This window comes from Mus caroli, unplaced genomic scaffold (genome assembly GCF_978045245.1).
Source record: "Mus caroli unplaced genomic scaffold, Mus_caroli_1 scaffold_7, whole genome shotgun sequence".
In the NCBI taxonomy this organism is placed as follows: domain Eukaryota; kingdom Metazoa; phylum Chordata; class Mammalia; order Rodentia; family Muridae; genus Mus; species Mus caroli.
Genome location: NW_028227262.1, coordinates 33785317 through 33799074, shown reverse-complemented (window position 1 = coordinate 33799074; position 13758 = coordinate 33785317). Strand labels below are relative to the sequence as shown.

The 13758-nt window shown below is 48.9% G+C and overlaps 1 protein-coding gene across 6 annotated transcripts in view; it reads right to left on the bottom strand.

Moving 5' to 3' along the window:
• The window catches only part of Vgll4 (vestigial like family member 4), a 118634-nt gene that overhangs the window by 27995 nt on the left and 76881 nt on the right, over positions 1–13758 (bottom strand). For 5 of the 6 annotated variants that reach the window (XM_085840151.1, XM_029478812.2, XM_021165064.2 and 2 more), the window contains one exon: positions 300–489. In XM_085840151.1, coding sequence (XP_085696277.1) covers positions 300–489 — 190 coding nt within the window. Of the gene's footprint in view, positions 1–299; positions 490–3403; positions 3674–13758 lie in introns of those variants that run through there. The other variant, XM_021165067.3, reaches the window with a different exon arrangement.

Sequence of the window (13758 nt, the reverse complement as noted above, 5' to 3'; positions counted from 1 at the left end):
CAGCAGAGGAGACCAGCAAGCAAAAGCCAAGTTTTCCAAACAGCACCCATAGTTCACCTTCAGGGCTGCTCCCCTCCAACATGAGAGGTTGTCGGAGTTGAAAAGAAATAAGATGCCATCTCTGCACCAGTCACTAAAGTCAGCTCGACACCTTCCTGTCATATAAACACCACCTATCTTTTATAAACAACGTCCTCTATCAATAACTAAGGAAATCATGATGATGTGATGTGTGGAAAGGTGAAGGGAATCACAGCCCAGCCCAGAGCAGGCAAGATCCCAAAGAGGGTGGAACTTACAAATGGGGGCTGAAGATGCGGCTCATCTTGGAGACGTGGTCGTTTTCACAGTCCAAGTCCTTGTCCCCGGGCTCCATGCTGAATTTCCTCTTGCTGGGGCTGATGGGAGGCGGGCCTGTGCGGTGACTGCTGAGAGCAGAGGCCACCGGGAGAGTCTGCATCCTGGGTTCTCCCCTGAGGGAAGCTTCACCTATGCAAAGAAAATTAGTATGTTATCACCAGTCGGGCGGGAAGGCGGGAGGAGCGCCCCATTGTGGTCTCCACGGTCCCCCAGCTCCCTGGCGTCTGGCCCGGCCCCTTGCAAAACTCTCTGTGTGGAAAGTTTTGGCAATACAGCAGGCAGCCTGCCATTCTCAGAACATGGTCTGGGCATGCAGCCACTGCCAAGCAGGGGACATTTGACATCAACAAGGTTTGCCAGCACTAGCTCCTCAGGGTAGAGTTTAAAACGAAAACTTGCTATAAACAGCAGAGAGAGGGAAGCTGATCGTGAGCAATCCCCACAGGGACGCTAAACCCGGAAGGCCCTTTGATTCTCAGGAACTCAACCCCATACCTTTATAAGAAAGTGCACAAAACTGCTGTCGTCAAGCTGATGTTGCTGTTTTTATTACATTTTTTGAAACGTATGCGTGTGCGTGTGTGCGTGTGTGTGTGTGTGTGTGTGTGTGTGTGTGTACAATGCCCATGGAGGCCAGAAGAATTGTTGGATCCCCTTGAGGTGGAGTTACAGGCAGTCATGAGCTGCCCAACATGGATGTTGCAACAAGTGCTCTCAACCACTGAGCCACCTCTCCAGTCCCAAGCTGCAACTCTCAAAATGTGTTTCACAGTTAGGTGTTCATGAGGGCTGTGACACAGATCTGCTTTGACAGTCAGTCTGGCTTTTTGGGCTGTTGAGCTGAGAGACAAATTTGTGCCTGGTTGTGAATCAAGACAGTATGGCTTTTCAAATACTAAGAGGTTTGTATCTCCTAAAATTTATAACAGGAGTTATAATTACTGTGAGTAAAAACTCTCAACATTCTAAGTCCTAAGGGGAGCTAATTCTTTCAAACAGAGAAAGCCTTCTGGTGGGCAGTTACACAGTGGCTTCTGAGGCCTGACCAATCTTATTTCTACCAGTCACAATTAAGAATCATATTAGCATGAAGTCAATTTCATCTGAGGCGCTGTGGTACCCAAGAAAAGCCACCTTTGTGACCACTCACTTCCCTTCATATCACCACTGATGCACGGCTGGCCGTCAAACAGGCGTCAGCTTCACATACAGGCGACAAATGCGATTTTGTTAGTGGGAAGGAAGGAGGGAAAGTCCTTCTGAGCATCCACCAGGAAAAATAAAAACCCTGCCAGTTTAGACAGCAAGATATAAACTCGCAAATATACAGTGACCTGTAAGGCACCCCAGTGGGATTTCTTGTACAGCTTCTGGCCACGGGGCAGACTGGAACTTTCCATAGTGCACGGGTAACTCAGCATGGATCCTGTGCTGGCTTGCCTCACTCACAGACTCTGGCTGGTTTGGATAGGCCTTGGATTCCTTTCTGTTAACCTTTGGTTAAGCACTGTTCATCCTCAGACCTTGAGAAGGTGTAAGATTTTTTCCCTCCCTGGCCTCTTGTTCCTTTCCCAGCCTTGTTTCTTGGACTTCTTACTCTACAGAGCAGGGATGCCTCTTTAAGTCTCTGGTGAGCAGAGGAAGAACTCTATGAAGCCTGAGGAAGTCACCACCCCTGCAGGCCAACCTACCCCAAAACAGCCCACACCACACACTCTGTGCCCAGTGTTTCCCAACACTCCTGGCAGGGGCCATAGAGTGGGGAGGACAAGGGCTCAGCATGGACCCCAGAGTTTCAGGAGCCATTTCATCAGCTGCCTGCTGGGGCAACAGACATTGCTATGGAAACAATCACCACAGCAACAAGTTCCAAGGGGTCCAAAATAGGAGCAGTCATTCAGGACAGCAGCTATAGGGCAGCCCAGCCCCAGAGCAGAAACCACCCACGGGCCCCCATCACTTGGGAAGGTACCCACAGAGAAGCCAGTCGCTCAGTGATTACTCTGCACACACGCTTGGTGGGGAAACCCCTCCACTCCACACCCCCAGGCCATGGCAGAAAGCAACGATGGTGCCTCCTCCATTTGAAGTTCATGTGGCAGAGTGGCTGAGCTTCAGTGAGGCTAGCACAGAGGAGAAAAAGTCCACAGGAGATTTCCCAGGAATGGGGTGGGAACAAAGGACTCTGTAGAGTCCCCTGAGCTGAAGTCTCATCACACGTATGACCAGGGTGACGTGAATGGCTTGCACAGGTGAGCTACAGACGGGAAGTATGCCCTCTGCTAATCAGACGAACACCTCTATCACAAAGCTGAAGGAAAGGCAGTGACCCTCAGTGGTGACTGGGTTTGGCCACTGATACCCCCTTGTTCATCTCTGGGTCCATCCCCACGCCAAAGGAAGCTGTCCAATGCTTATATTTTAAAGCCCACTTGCTGTGCTCTTGTATGTGGCAGAGCAAAGAATGATTTCAGCAGGGCCTGGGGGCAGGGCACCTTCCGAGGACATACCTGACTTCTATCCCTAGTGTGGCTATTGGTGAATACCCCAGACACATGCAAATGCTATATACCTGCTGCTTCTACTCACAGCAGCACTGCAGAACAGAAGCGCTTCTCAAGCATCATTCCCAGTTACAAATAAACAAGATTTTCTTCTGGCCTAAGAGATCGTAAGTATTAGCATATATTTATTTTAAGGAAAAAAATAAATAGAAAGGAAAGGGCTGGAGGCCAAGCACTGCCCTAGGGCACCCAGGGTCCTGGGCGCCATCCCTAGCCCATATTCGGGGGTGGGGAGGAAAAAGACAAAGTTATGTCGTGATGTCACATATGAGCAGTCAACACCAAAGTCACATTGGAACTCGCAGACAGGGGGAGACCAGATCTGAAATCCTGCACTTGAAGGATTCTAAGACCTCCCTCTCTAAACACCGTGATACTAGCCAGACTCACTGCCAGTCAGCTGCTGCGTTCTCGCCTTTTACAGTCAACAAAACACAGAACTTAACTTTCAAAACTGCAGTGTGTATTCCCTTGCTCACTTGCTGGTTGAGATGGGGTCTCGCTGTGTGGCTCAGGCTGGCCTCAAACCCATCTTCTGCCTGCCATCGTCTCGACAAGCCGGGATCACAGGAGTATGTCACCGCAGCCACAGAAGCACTGGTTTTCAACATCTAACTTCCAACTTGCCCGCAGCTTCCTGGTCTCCTTCCCATCCCCCACGTGCCCTCCGCCATGTTTGAACCTAAAGTCAAAACAGCAAACCACAGTTCCCTATGCCAGCCACTCGGCTGCACTGGCGTGTCTCCTGTCTGACCACAGCTGTGGTGACCAGACTGACGTCACTGTCTCGGTGGGAGGGAAGACACCCCAGTACACTATCTACCCTGCAACATTGCACAACCCTCTCATAGGCCCAGGGCCCTGTGGGGCAGGGGCCCAGGCAGCTGAGGTACATTTATTTTCTTTTAAATAATGAGTCTCCGGCACAGAGATGAACAGCTGAGGAGAAGGTGCAAAGAAATCAGACTCTTTTGAGCAGTTCAGCTGTGGCCATTGGGTTCTGGGTCACTCTTTGTTTTTTTAAGAAGGGTTGTTGGGCTACTTGGTGAGCAGGCCCAAGCCAGTAGAGATAAAAGATGTGACATACTGTCTGCCACGGCCCAAGGCTGGCCCATACTTCTACTGCTCAGTGACCGAGTCCCTCTGGTTATAATAAGAAACACCTTTCACATTGCTGCTCAGAACCACAAGTCCAGTGTTCAGAGTCAGATCTTAGAACCAGGAGGCTGAGCTCAGCCAAACAATGCCTGTCTAGTCAGCCAGGTCAGCGTGGCCATGCAGGGTCCAGCCCTGGGCAGGCCTTGGTTGCAGAGCTACATCAAGGCTGTGGAGAACCACCCGTGTAGCCTTCAGCTAACAATAGGGGAAGGTCAGTAGCAGGGCCACAGGGGAAGTGACAGACTGACACAGGGAACATTTGAAGACAGCTTCAAGCAGATCTCCGAGATCAAGAGAAGCTCTGAGCTTGACCTAGTCCCACAGAGCACAGCCGGCACGTGAGGACCAGAGAGTCTCTACAGTCTTACGCAGTTTCAAGTACCTATAATCCCACCAAGGATAAAAGACAACAGCGTTTGATTCTGTTTACTCTCAACAAGGGAAAGGAGAGATGGCATTGAGGTCAGGAGCACCTCCTCCTCTTCCAGGGTTCAGTTCCCAACACCCATGTTGGGTGACTCACAACCACCTTATAACTCCAGCTCCAAGAGATGCAATGCCCTCTTCTGGCCTCTGCAGACACTGCATGGGCATGGCACAAACACATATGCCCAAAAATCTTGAAAAAAAAAAAAGTCCCAACCATATGACACCTATAGTTCTTAATCAACCTCTACTACACTAAAGTAGAAGATGCTAAAGTCATTTTTAAACACTGAGGGAAAAGGTACTAAAATATGTTGAATACAAAGCTGTGGCAATTGTACCCAGACGCTGCCATTAGAAGGGGCATTAAGTCTACACTATGCAAAACCATTTGTAGTCCCAGGAGTGACAGCAAAGACGCTTCCCCTCCTTCAGACCTCACGGCTTGTACCAATGTCTCCAGAAGCACATAACGCACAGCTTGGGTGGACTGCCACCAAAAAAATCCCATCACACCAGTCACCGTACCACAAAGGAAGCTCCCCCATGCAACAGCAACAGGAAAGGCTGTCTAGGGCAGCGCTTGGCTTGATTATTTTGATTTGTGTGAGTGTGAATGTGTGTGTGAATACGAGTGAGTGTCATGTGTGTGCATTTGCCGATTCCCTGGAGCTGGAGTGACAGATGGTCATGAGCCACCTGGCCCGGGCGCTGTGAACAGAACTCTGGGCCTCTGCAAGGGTGGTTAGTGATGTAGCCACTGGCCCACTTCTACAGAACCAGAGATCTCAAAACTTTCCCTTCACAAACCCTTTTGGCCCAAGAACCATCTCCTAATGAATAAAGGAAGCAATCACTGGGGGAGTAGGCGGGACTTCCAGGTCGGATGGAAGAAGAGAGGAAGAGGAGAAAGTCAGGGGCCTTGGGATGGGGATAGCAAAAGGGCAAAACGCAGCTACTGTTGTCTCCTGGCTTCATAGAGAGTCCGCATGATGGAGTCCACACATTATATGCTCAGAACCAAGGCTCGGTAAACTCACATGGTGAGACACAGGTAAATGTGGTCAGAGACACCTCAGATTCACCATGCTTGCAGACACCTTTAATGGTTGATAAACTTTCCCGCCCCCATCCTCAGTTCCACATTCATGGGGTCAACCCTATATGGGGTTACAATCTACAGCTTACAAAGCCGAAGTCTAGCCCTAAAGCTGAGTTTGGGATTTTTTGTTTTTGTTTTTGTTTTTCTTTCAAGACAGGATTTCGCTGTATAGCCCTGACTGTCCTAGAACTCACTTTGTAGACAAGGCTGGCCTTGAACCCAAAAATCTGCCTGCCTCTGCCTCCCAAGTGCTGGGATTAAAGGCGTGCGCCACCACCACCACCAGGTGGGATTCATAAATCTTAACTGGAATTCAAAATACTCAACACCTGTTGGTACCCCTGCTTTCTGACCCTCACTTAGCCAGCATCTTCTTCTATCTGCGTTCTCCTCTCCCTTCCCAGAGAGTCCACAGGAGAGTGTGCAGTAGAGTGGACAAGCCGGCTTCTGTATTGATGTACAGATTTGGTGTCCACTTGAACCAGAGAACATTTGGCAATGGTCCAATGTGTTACGTGTCCTGCCATGGGCCACAAGTGCCAACAAGACAAAGCTGGCTCAGGCCCCTTCGATATCAGTACACTGAGCCCTCCTCAATGGAGGAGGCTCTATGTCCATCAGGAACCTTTTCTATCTAGAACTGATTGCACATATGCACCAGTTACATACTGCTGGGGAAGGGGAGGGGGAGGAGGGGAAGAAAAAGGAGCAGGAGGAGGAAGGGAATTATGGGAAGAACTATTTGCAGAAGGTTCTGGAATCAGACTCCATTTCCCAGTGTTTAGAAAGTGCTGGTGACTGAATGAAAGCAGCAAGGCCTTGCTCAAACCTCTTCCCCACCAGGGCCACCTTCTAAGGGTCAGGATGATGCTCAGACAGAACGGTCAGGCAGTGGAAATGCGGTGGCCTTCTCTAATTGTCTTGTCACAATGTCCCAGAGCTGCCCAGCCACACTTCCCTGCCACACACAGCCACACAACCTCTGCTACATACAGGCCTAGCATCTGAGGTAGACTCACAGGTCACACGGACCACAGGAGGGAAACAGAGAATCTTGGAAATGGAGAGACTGGAACACCAAACTGCTGTCTTTCCAATGTCCTGGGATGGGACACTGACCCTTCAAATAGCACCTAACCTGAGTGTCACTGCCCAGGTGGTCAGGTCGCCTCTGGGAGGCACTGGGCTTCTCGTTCATCCAGTGACAGACAGGGAGAGGGACATGTACAAAGAGTAGGCTCTGAAATGTCAAGTGTGCTCACAGTGGTCCTGTCACCCCTCGAGCCTCCCTTTCTTCATTCACCATGACAATCTGGGAACTTGAAGAAAGCTGCCCTGCCTAGAACAGGGAGTCTATGGTGCTCTCGGCTGACACAGCCCCAACTCGAGGACAAGACTCTGGCCCCAAAGAGCCCGCTGACAACACTCACTTCCTGCTCTGTTGGCTGCTTCTCCCAACGAACAGAAAAGGCCAGGAACACCATGACCAGAAGAAGCAGGGGACAATGAGTGACTCCACAGAGCCAGATTGGGGCAGCAGACCTGGGGTCAACTACCTGACTTTGTGGGGAATTCTCTACACCTGAGACAAGGGTAGTGTAAACCCAGAGGTCCAGAAATACACAGACCAACCAAGATGAGGTTTGCCTCCAAAGGTTTAAGATCAAAAGATTGTCCCCAGCTGGGCGGTGGTGGCGCATGCCTTTAATCCCAGCACTTGGGAGGCAGAGACAGGAGGATTTCGTTCCAGGACAGCCAGGGCTATACAGAGAAACCCTGTCTCAAAAAACCAAAAAAAAAAAAAGATTGTCCCCTTGGATGACAATGTTGAGACGCAGGACATTTGACAGCAAAGCCTAAAGGGATCTCCACAGATCAGTGGAGAACATGCCTTCAGAGGGGACTTTGGGATCCCAGAATATCTCGGGAATCCTATTCAGTGATGTCATCTCCTCTCTTGCATCCAATCCCACCAATGTCAGTCTCTTTCCCTCTCCAACACTCCCCATAGTCCTATTTATAATGTCGACTGTACTCACAATGACACACACACATAAAAGTCCAGCATCCACGTGAGAGTATTAATTTTTCTGAATGAGTTACTTCATTTAACAGCCATTTCCATGTATCCAGGTCTGCAGATTTATCTCTCTCCACTGTTGAATAAAATTCTACCACATGTATGTTCCACAGGTCTTGGTTTCTATCCACCTACTGAAGGACTCTGGGCTGCTCCATTTCCCAGCCACTGTGAATAGAGCAGGAATGTGTGAGCGTCGCTATGACAGGGTGAGTGAGCATCGCTGTAACAGGACTTAGATTTGTTTGGGTACATGCTCAGGGGTAGTATATCTGAGTCATATAGCAGTTCTATTTTCAATTTCTTGGGAGATCTCTACACTGCTTTCCACAGTGGTTACAGCGGTTTATACCCCCACCTGTTGTGGGAAATATTTAAAAAGTTGGCATCATTCCACACTACATCCAGCCATTCTCTACCCAAGGGTCTCACCACCTCTGTTCTCTTGCTGCAGATTCTTCTCACATTCCCAGCCGTTCACCCCCTGTGGTCAGCGGTCCCAAATCCCAGTAACCATATTTAAATTAATTGGGGGAAAATTCTGCTACACCTACCAGCATTGAATACGGTTCCTTTACCCTGTATCATCTCCAGCATTTGTTGTCATTTATTTTCTTGGTTTTAGTCATCCTGACCAGGATGAGACGGGATCTCACAGTAGTTCTAACTCACATTTCTATAACAGGGCTGAAGATGCTTAAATGCGTTTGTTAGCCATTTGTGTTTCTTCTTTTAAGAACTATGTGTTCAGCTCAGTGGCCCATTTAGTGATTGGAGTTCTGGGGGTTTGATGGCAATTCTGGGTACTAACCCCCTGCCTGGTGGATAGCTGTCAAATACGCCCCTCCCCCATTCTGTCACACACACATACCCTTCACTCTGTTGACGGTTTCTTTTGCTGTGCAGAAGCCAATTACACATGATCCCACTTGTCAAACTTCAGGGTTACAGCTGACCTTGCCTAGATTTTTAAGTATTTCCCCGAGAAATAACGGCTGTAATTTCTGAAAGTAACTTGGAAGTACACAGACCTACGTCTCTAAGTACTTCATCACAAACAGTCTAAGAATGGTGCACAGCCATGGCACCATTATTACCCAGCACAGCTCACTGACCGTCAACAGCTCACATGTAAAGGTCGTCAGTGAACTGCTCCTTCGGGGTGGCATGGTCACACAGTGCTCAACACATCTGTCCTGAGTTTTTGGTCTTTTTCTTCTTCTTCTTTTATGACATGTTGTGTTTTGCTAGTCAGGTCCCCTCCTCGTGGTTAGATTCCAGTTAAACACCTCTGACAGGAATCCACAGAGGTGACACCAAGTACTCCCAACTGTGCTGCATCAGAGTCACCTGACATAAGCTCATCCCACAGTGGGGATCTGAGCTGACCATGTAGGGAGGGTGGTAACCACGCACTTCTCCACTACCCAAAACAGACAGACAGACAGACAGACAGACAAACGTATCACCCTTACACCAACATTTTTATTTTTCATACTAAGAGCATGGGGCTATGCCCTTGTCTTTATTGAGCCACCGATGTTATGTTTCCTGTGCCTTTGGTGGCAATGCCAGAGGCTGTGGCTAAACTGCATGAAACAGCAAATCTGATCAGGATGCGACCTCAAAAGACAGCACACAGTGGGCCCTCCACCCTCCCTAGCCTGTCCCACAATCAACCAAGTGTGAACTAAAATATCTTCTAGAGACTGTGGTTATTGACTATGTATAGGATTCATTTACGTCAAGACTCCATAAACAAAACACCAGGCCAGCCATTCTCATAGCACTGTGCTGGATGCTGCCATCCAGAGAGCCCTAAAATGCTGTCCCGTGGATGTGGAGAGATGATGGCCCAGTACAAGCTAAGGCTGGCTTACACACCATCAAGGAGTACAGCAGGTGACCGTGACTGTCTGCAGCGTCCAGGGGGACAGATACCTCTCACCCTCCCCATCCTTGCCCTCTTTTCCTGGGCAAAGAGTTCCACCAAGGTCACCCAGGCTTCCTGAAACAGAGGAAATTCAGGGCATACAGATTACCTTTCAAGGAAGCATTAACACCACCGCAGGGGAGAGATCACTGGGAACAGCTTCCCTTTCCACAAGCATTTTAAGGGTTACCATATGCTGTGGTTTGCATGAAAAATGCCCCCCATGGGCTCATGTGTTTGAATGCTTGGTCCCCAGCCAGTGGCACTGTTTTGAGAGGTAATGGAACCTTTAGGAGGTGGAGCCTCACTGGCGGAAGTACATCATCAGGGCCGGGCTTTGAAGTTTTTATAGCCCGACCTTACTTCCTGTGTGTGAGTGAAATTGGATCTCTGTTTCCTGACTGCCAGGCCAGCCTCACTCTCCCGCTGCCGTGCCTCGTCCCCATAACTCACAGTATCCCCTCTGGAACTGTAAGCCACAATACAAATAAACCCTTTCTTCCATAACTTGCCTTTTGTCAGGGTATCCCATCACGGAAACACTGAAAACCAATATCCCACTTACGAACTGCAATGGGGGACGGCTCTGAAACATTACCATGAAGGGAAAGTACTCAGGAGAGGAAGGGGGAGGGGGGCTCTGGACATCAGATACGAGGCAGCAACTCTAGCTCTGGGAAATAACAGCAGTCGGTATTGTTGGAAGTGGGGGTGGATCCAAGCAAGGACAACTGTGTGTCCAAGATGAGGGTGGCTGAGGCGGAAGACTCATTTCTTCTCGATGGCCAAAGCTAAAGCCAGAGGGCTGGTGTGGAGCTGCTGGCAGAATACGGACTTAGAATGGAGAGACCCTGCTCAGCACACTGCGGGAGGGGAGGTAATAATCACTGGCTCCACACAGACACACCAAAGCTCCTTTTGTCTTCAGTGGCAGGGGCTGTGTTAAGGCTTGCCAGTGACCTGTCATAGCTCTTGCTTGGATCTCGGCACTTAGAAGCTGAAGTAAAAGGATCACTGCAGTTTGTAGTCAGCATGGACCACAGAAATGGGGCATGCCAGCCTGGGCTACACAGCGAGGCCCTATACCTTCAATAAAATTAAAAAATAAAGAAGTAAGAGTATGTTTGTTAGCTGGAAAGAGTTAAAATGCTCAATGAAAATTTATATGAGGGGGCAGACAACTAATTCTATATACAAGTAAGAATAAATATAGATTTCCTACTAGGAGTTAAGAGGTTGGTAGTGGCTCAGTGTGTAAAAGCAGTTGCCAGGAAAGCCTGAGGGTCTGAGTTTGATCTTTCAGATCCCACGGGGAGGTGAATGGAGAGAACTGGTTCTACAAACATGTCCTCTGATCTCCATACACATGCCGTGGCATGCACATCTTATATACACATACACACAATAATAAATAAAAATGACAATAACATAATTGTGCAGCAGTGAGATGGCTCTGGGGGTCAAGTTATCCAAGGTCACACACAAACACACACACACACACACCCCATATACCATTAAAATAACATAGCACAGAACATTAAAAAAAAAAAAAAAGAACACATGAACTTGTGATTTGGCAAACTCCACTATAGAACTGCATCTGTGAACTATGTTTTGATGAGCTATGGATTATTCTCAAGATTTTAACATTACCTCAAAGTTTACAATCATTATGTAAAAGATATGTCTCCTGGGAGAGAAATGATAAACTAAAAAGTCCGTCCTGAGAAAAGCAACACGGACTGAGGGTGCTTCCACGCAGTCTTCCCCAACACGCAGGCAAGCCTCTCAGGAAAACAGAAAGATTGGGGTGGGGGTGGGCAGCTGTAACTTGAAACTGGGAGCTGGGGGTGGGGCTGGGACAGCAGTTGGCTCTTGGTCTCTCTCCTCAAGCCACACTCAGGCCTCTTTTTCAGTTTACACTACCAGCGAGCAAACGTTATCACCGAGGGGCCAGGAAGGGCCAGCTCCCCTTCCGTGTATTTGCTTAAGATATGAAGGTTAAGCAGTCATTGTGCTCATAAAAGCCGGGCACTTTCAGGCCTATTTGAGGTCTCCGTTTACCTCCAAGTGACTAAGCCTGAAGCCAAAGACAGACAAGAACTGGGCTGATCAAAGGCTGGGCTGTCATTAAGTGAAAATGACGGAAGATGAAAGGCTGGCGGCCACTTCAAAGGTTCAGAAGTGCATAGCAGGGTAGTGGGGCAGGCACAGGCTGCTTCTTAATGGACAGGAAGACATTCCTGCAGCCACACATCCCCACACTCTACAAAACACAGTGTAACACAGGCAGGAGCGGTGCCTGCATAGGCTAAGGAGAAGGGAAACATTGTTTCTATACTGGTCCGGGTTGGTTTGTTTGTTTGTTTGTTTGTTTTAAAAAAAACCAATCAGATCCAAGGACAGTTTGAAAAAGTTGGCACCTCAGGTGTCAAGCACAATCCCATCACAGCAGGTTTTTGTTGGCCTCACAGCGGGCAGCTTAAGCCATGTCAACCCTGGGAGTGGGTGGATACAGTCCTAAGTCTCCATTCCCAGCAGTCTGATGAGGAGAGCTAGTGAGCGTGCTGCCCTGGCCTGGGACTGGCCCTCAGCTTTTGCATTAGAATTGGCACAGAGCCACCCTGTGAGAAACGTAGGCTGGCTGAGGCCCCCATGATACCTCCAATCCATCCCAGCCATTCCTGCCCACCCCTGCATCTCAGCATCCATGAGCTGCAGAAGCAGAAGTGTGACTGGACCCTTAAACACTCACACACACTCTTCCCTAAAACTGACTCCCTGGACTGACTTTAATACTCAGACTATCTTAACCGCAGTCCTAGTCACGCTGACGGCTTTGGGGGAGATTGACAGGGTCTAAGGGAAGATAAGATCCATGCAGAGGATGCAGAGGAGAGAGCAGCCCACTGTGCTCAGAATGAAGACTCAACCCCAGGAAGCATCCAGGAGTCTCTCTAGAGCTGTTAAGAGCAGAGGAGGCTCCATGCATTGCATGTGTAGTTGGTGAGTATTGTCAGGCGAGGCAAGTTCTATCATTTGAGGGAAATGGAGACCAAAGTGGCTCAATAATATACCCATGGTCACACACTCTGGATAAATGAAAACCTGGAATGCCACCCAGGCCTGACTCAAAAGATCACATTTGCAATATCTGTGCCCCTCAGGGGGGTGTGATAGAGCATGCCCTTAGCAGGGGAGCAGAAGTTTGCCCATGAACAGATCCTGCAGGCCAGTGATGTAGAGACAAGCACACCTTTGCTTGCTGTGTGCCCTCTCTCCACTCATTTCCAAACTTGCCACCATGAAAACCCTCTTACACTCCAACTTAATTAAAAGCTGCCATTTAGCTGGGCACAGGTGTTCACCTTTAATTCGGGAGCCAGAGGCAAGCAGATCTCTGAGAACTCAAAGGCAATCTGGACCACATAATGAGTTCCAGGATAGCCGGACACACACTGTCTCAGTACACACACCTCCAAACGGGTACTTTGTATGCTGAGCCTCAGAGCCAATGACAAGGACTGAGCTGGGCGTGAGGATCCACTGGGACGGCAGTTAAGATGCTTGTGAGTCATGTGGGTGCTGGGAACTAAAACCAAGGCCTCTCTGCACAAGCAGCCAGTACTCCTAACCACTGCCTGGGCCATCCCTCCAGCACTCTGAGCTCTCATTTTAGGAACAAAGACCTCCAAGGGATGAGACCCTCTTTACCTCTTTACAAGGCATATGCGTCTAAGGTTTTGCATAAAGTCATTATCCTCTTGCCCTGTTTCTTGAGAGACTGGCCCACACAGTCCATTGCTAAATTCCCACCACCCATAAGAAATGGGTGGTAAAACTCTGGAAAATAAATGACAGAGATGCTCCCCATAGACGTTCCCACATCTCAGCAGCTCAGACGCCTTCCTGGCAATGTTTCGCCCCAGTGTCACTGACTGCAGAGGCTGCCTGTGCTCCTCCAGCTCTTCTTTAAAGCCTCCCTGACAGAGCTTATTGAAACATCTCCCTTGCTACAATGATCCTAAATTGGTGGGAATTAGACTAATGAAGAAATAAAGCAAAAGTGAAATGTTTCTATTTGGGATGCTCTAGTGTATGAGCATCTGGTAAATTAAATGGATGAGTGGTTTCC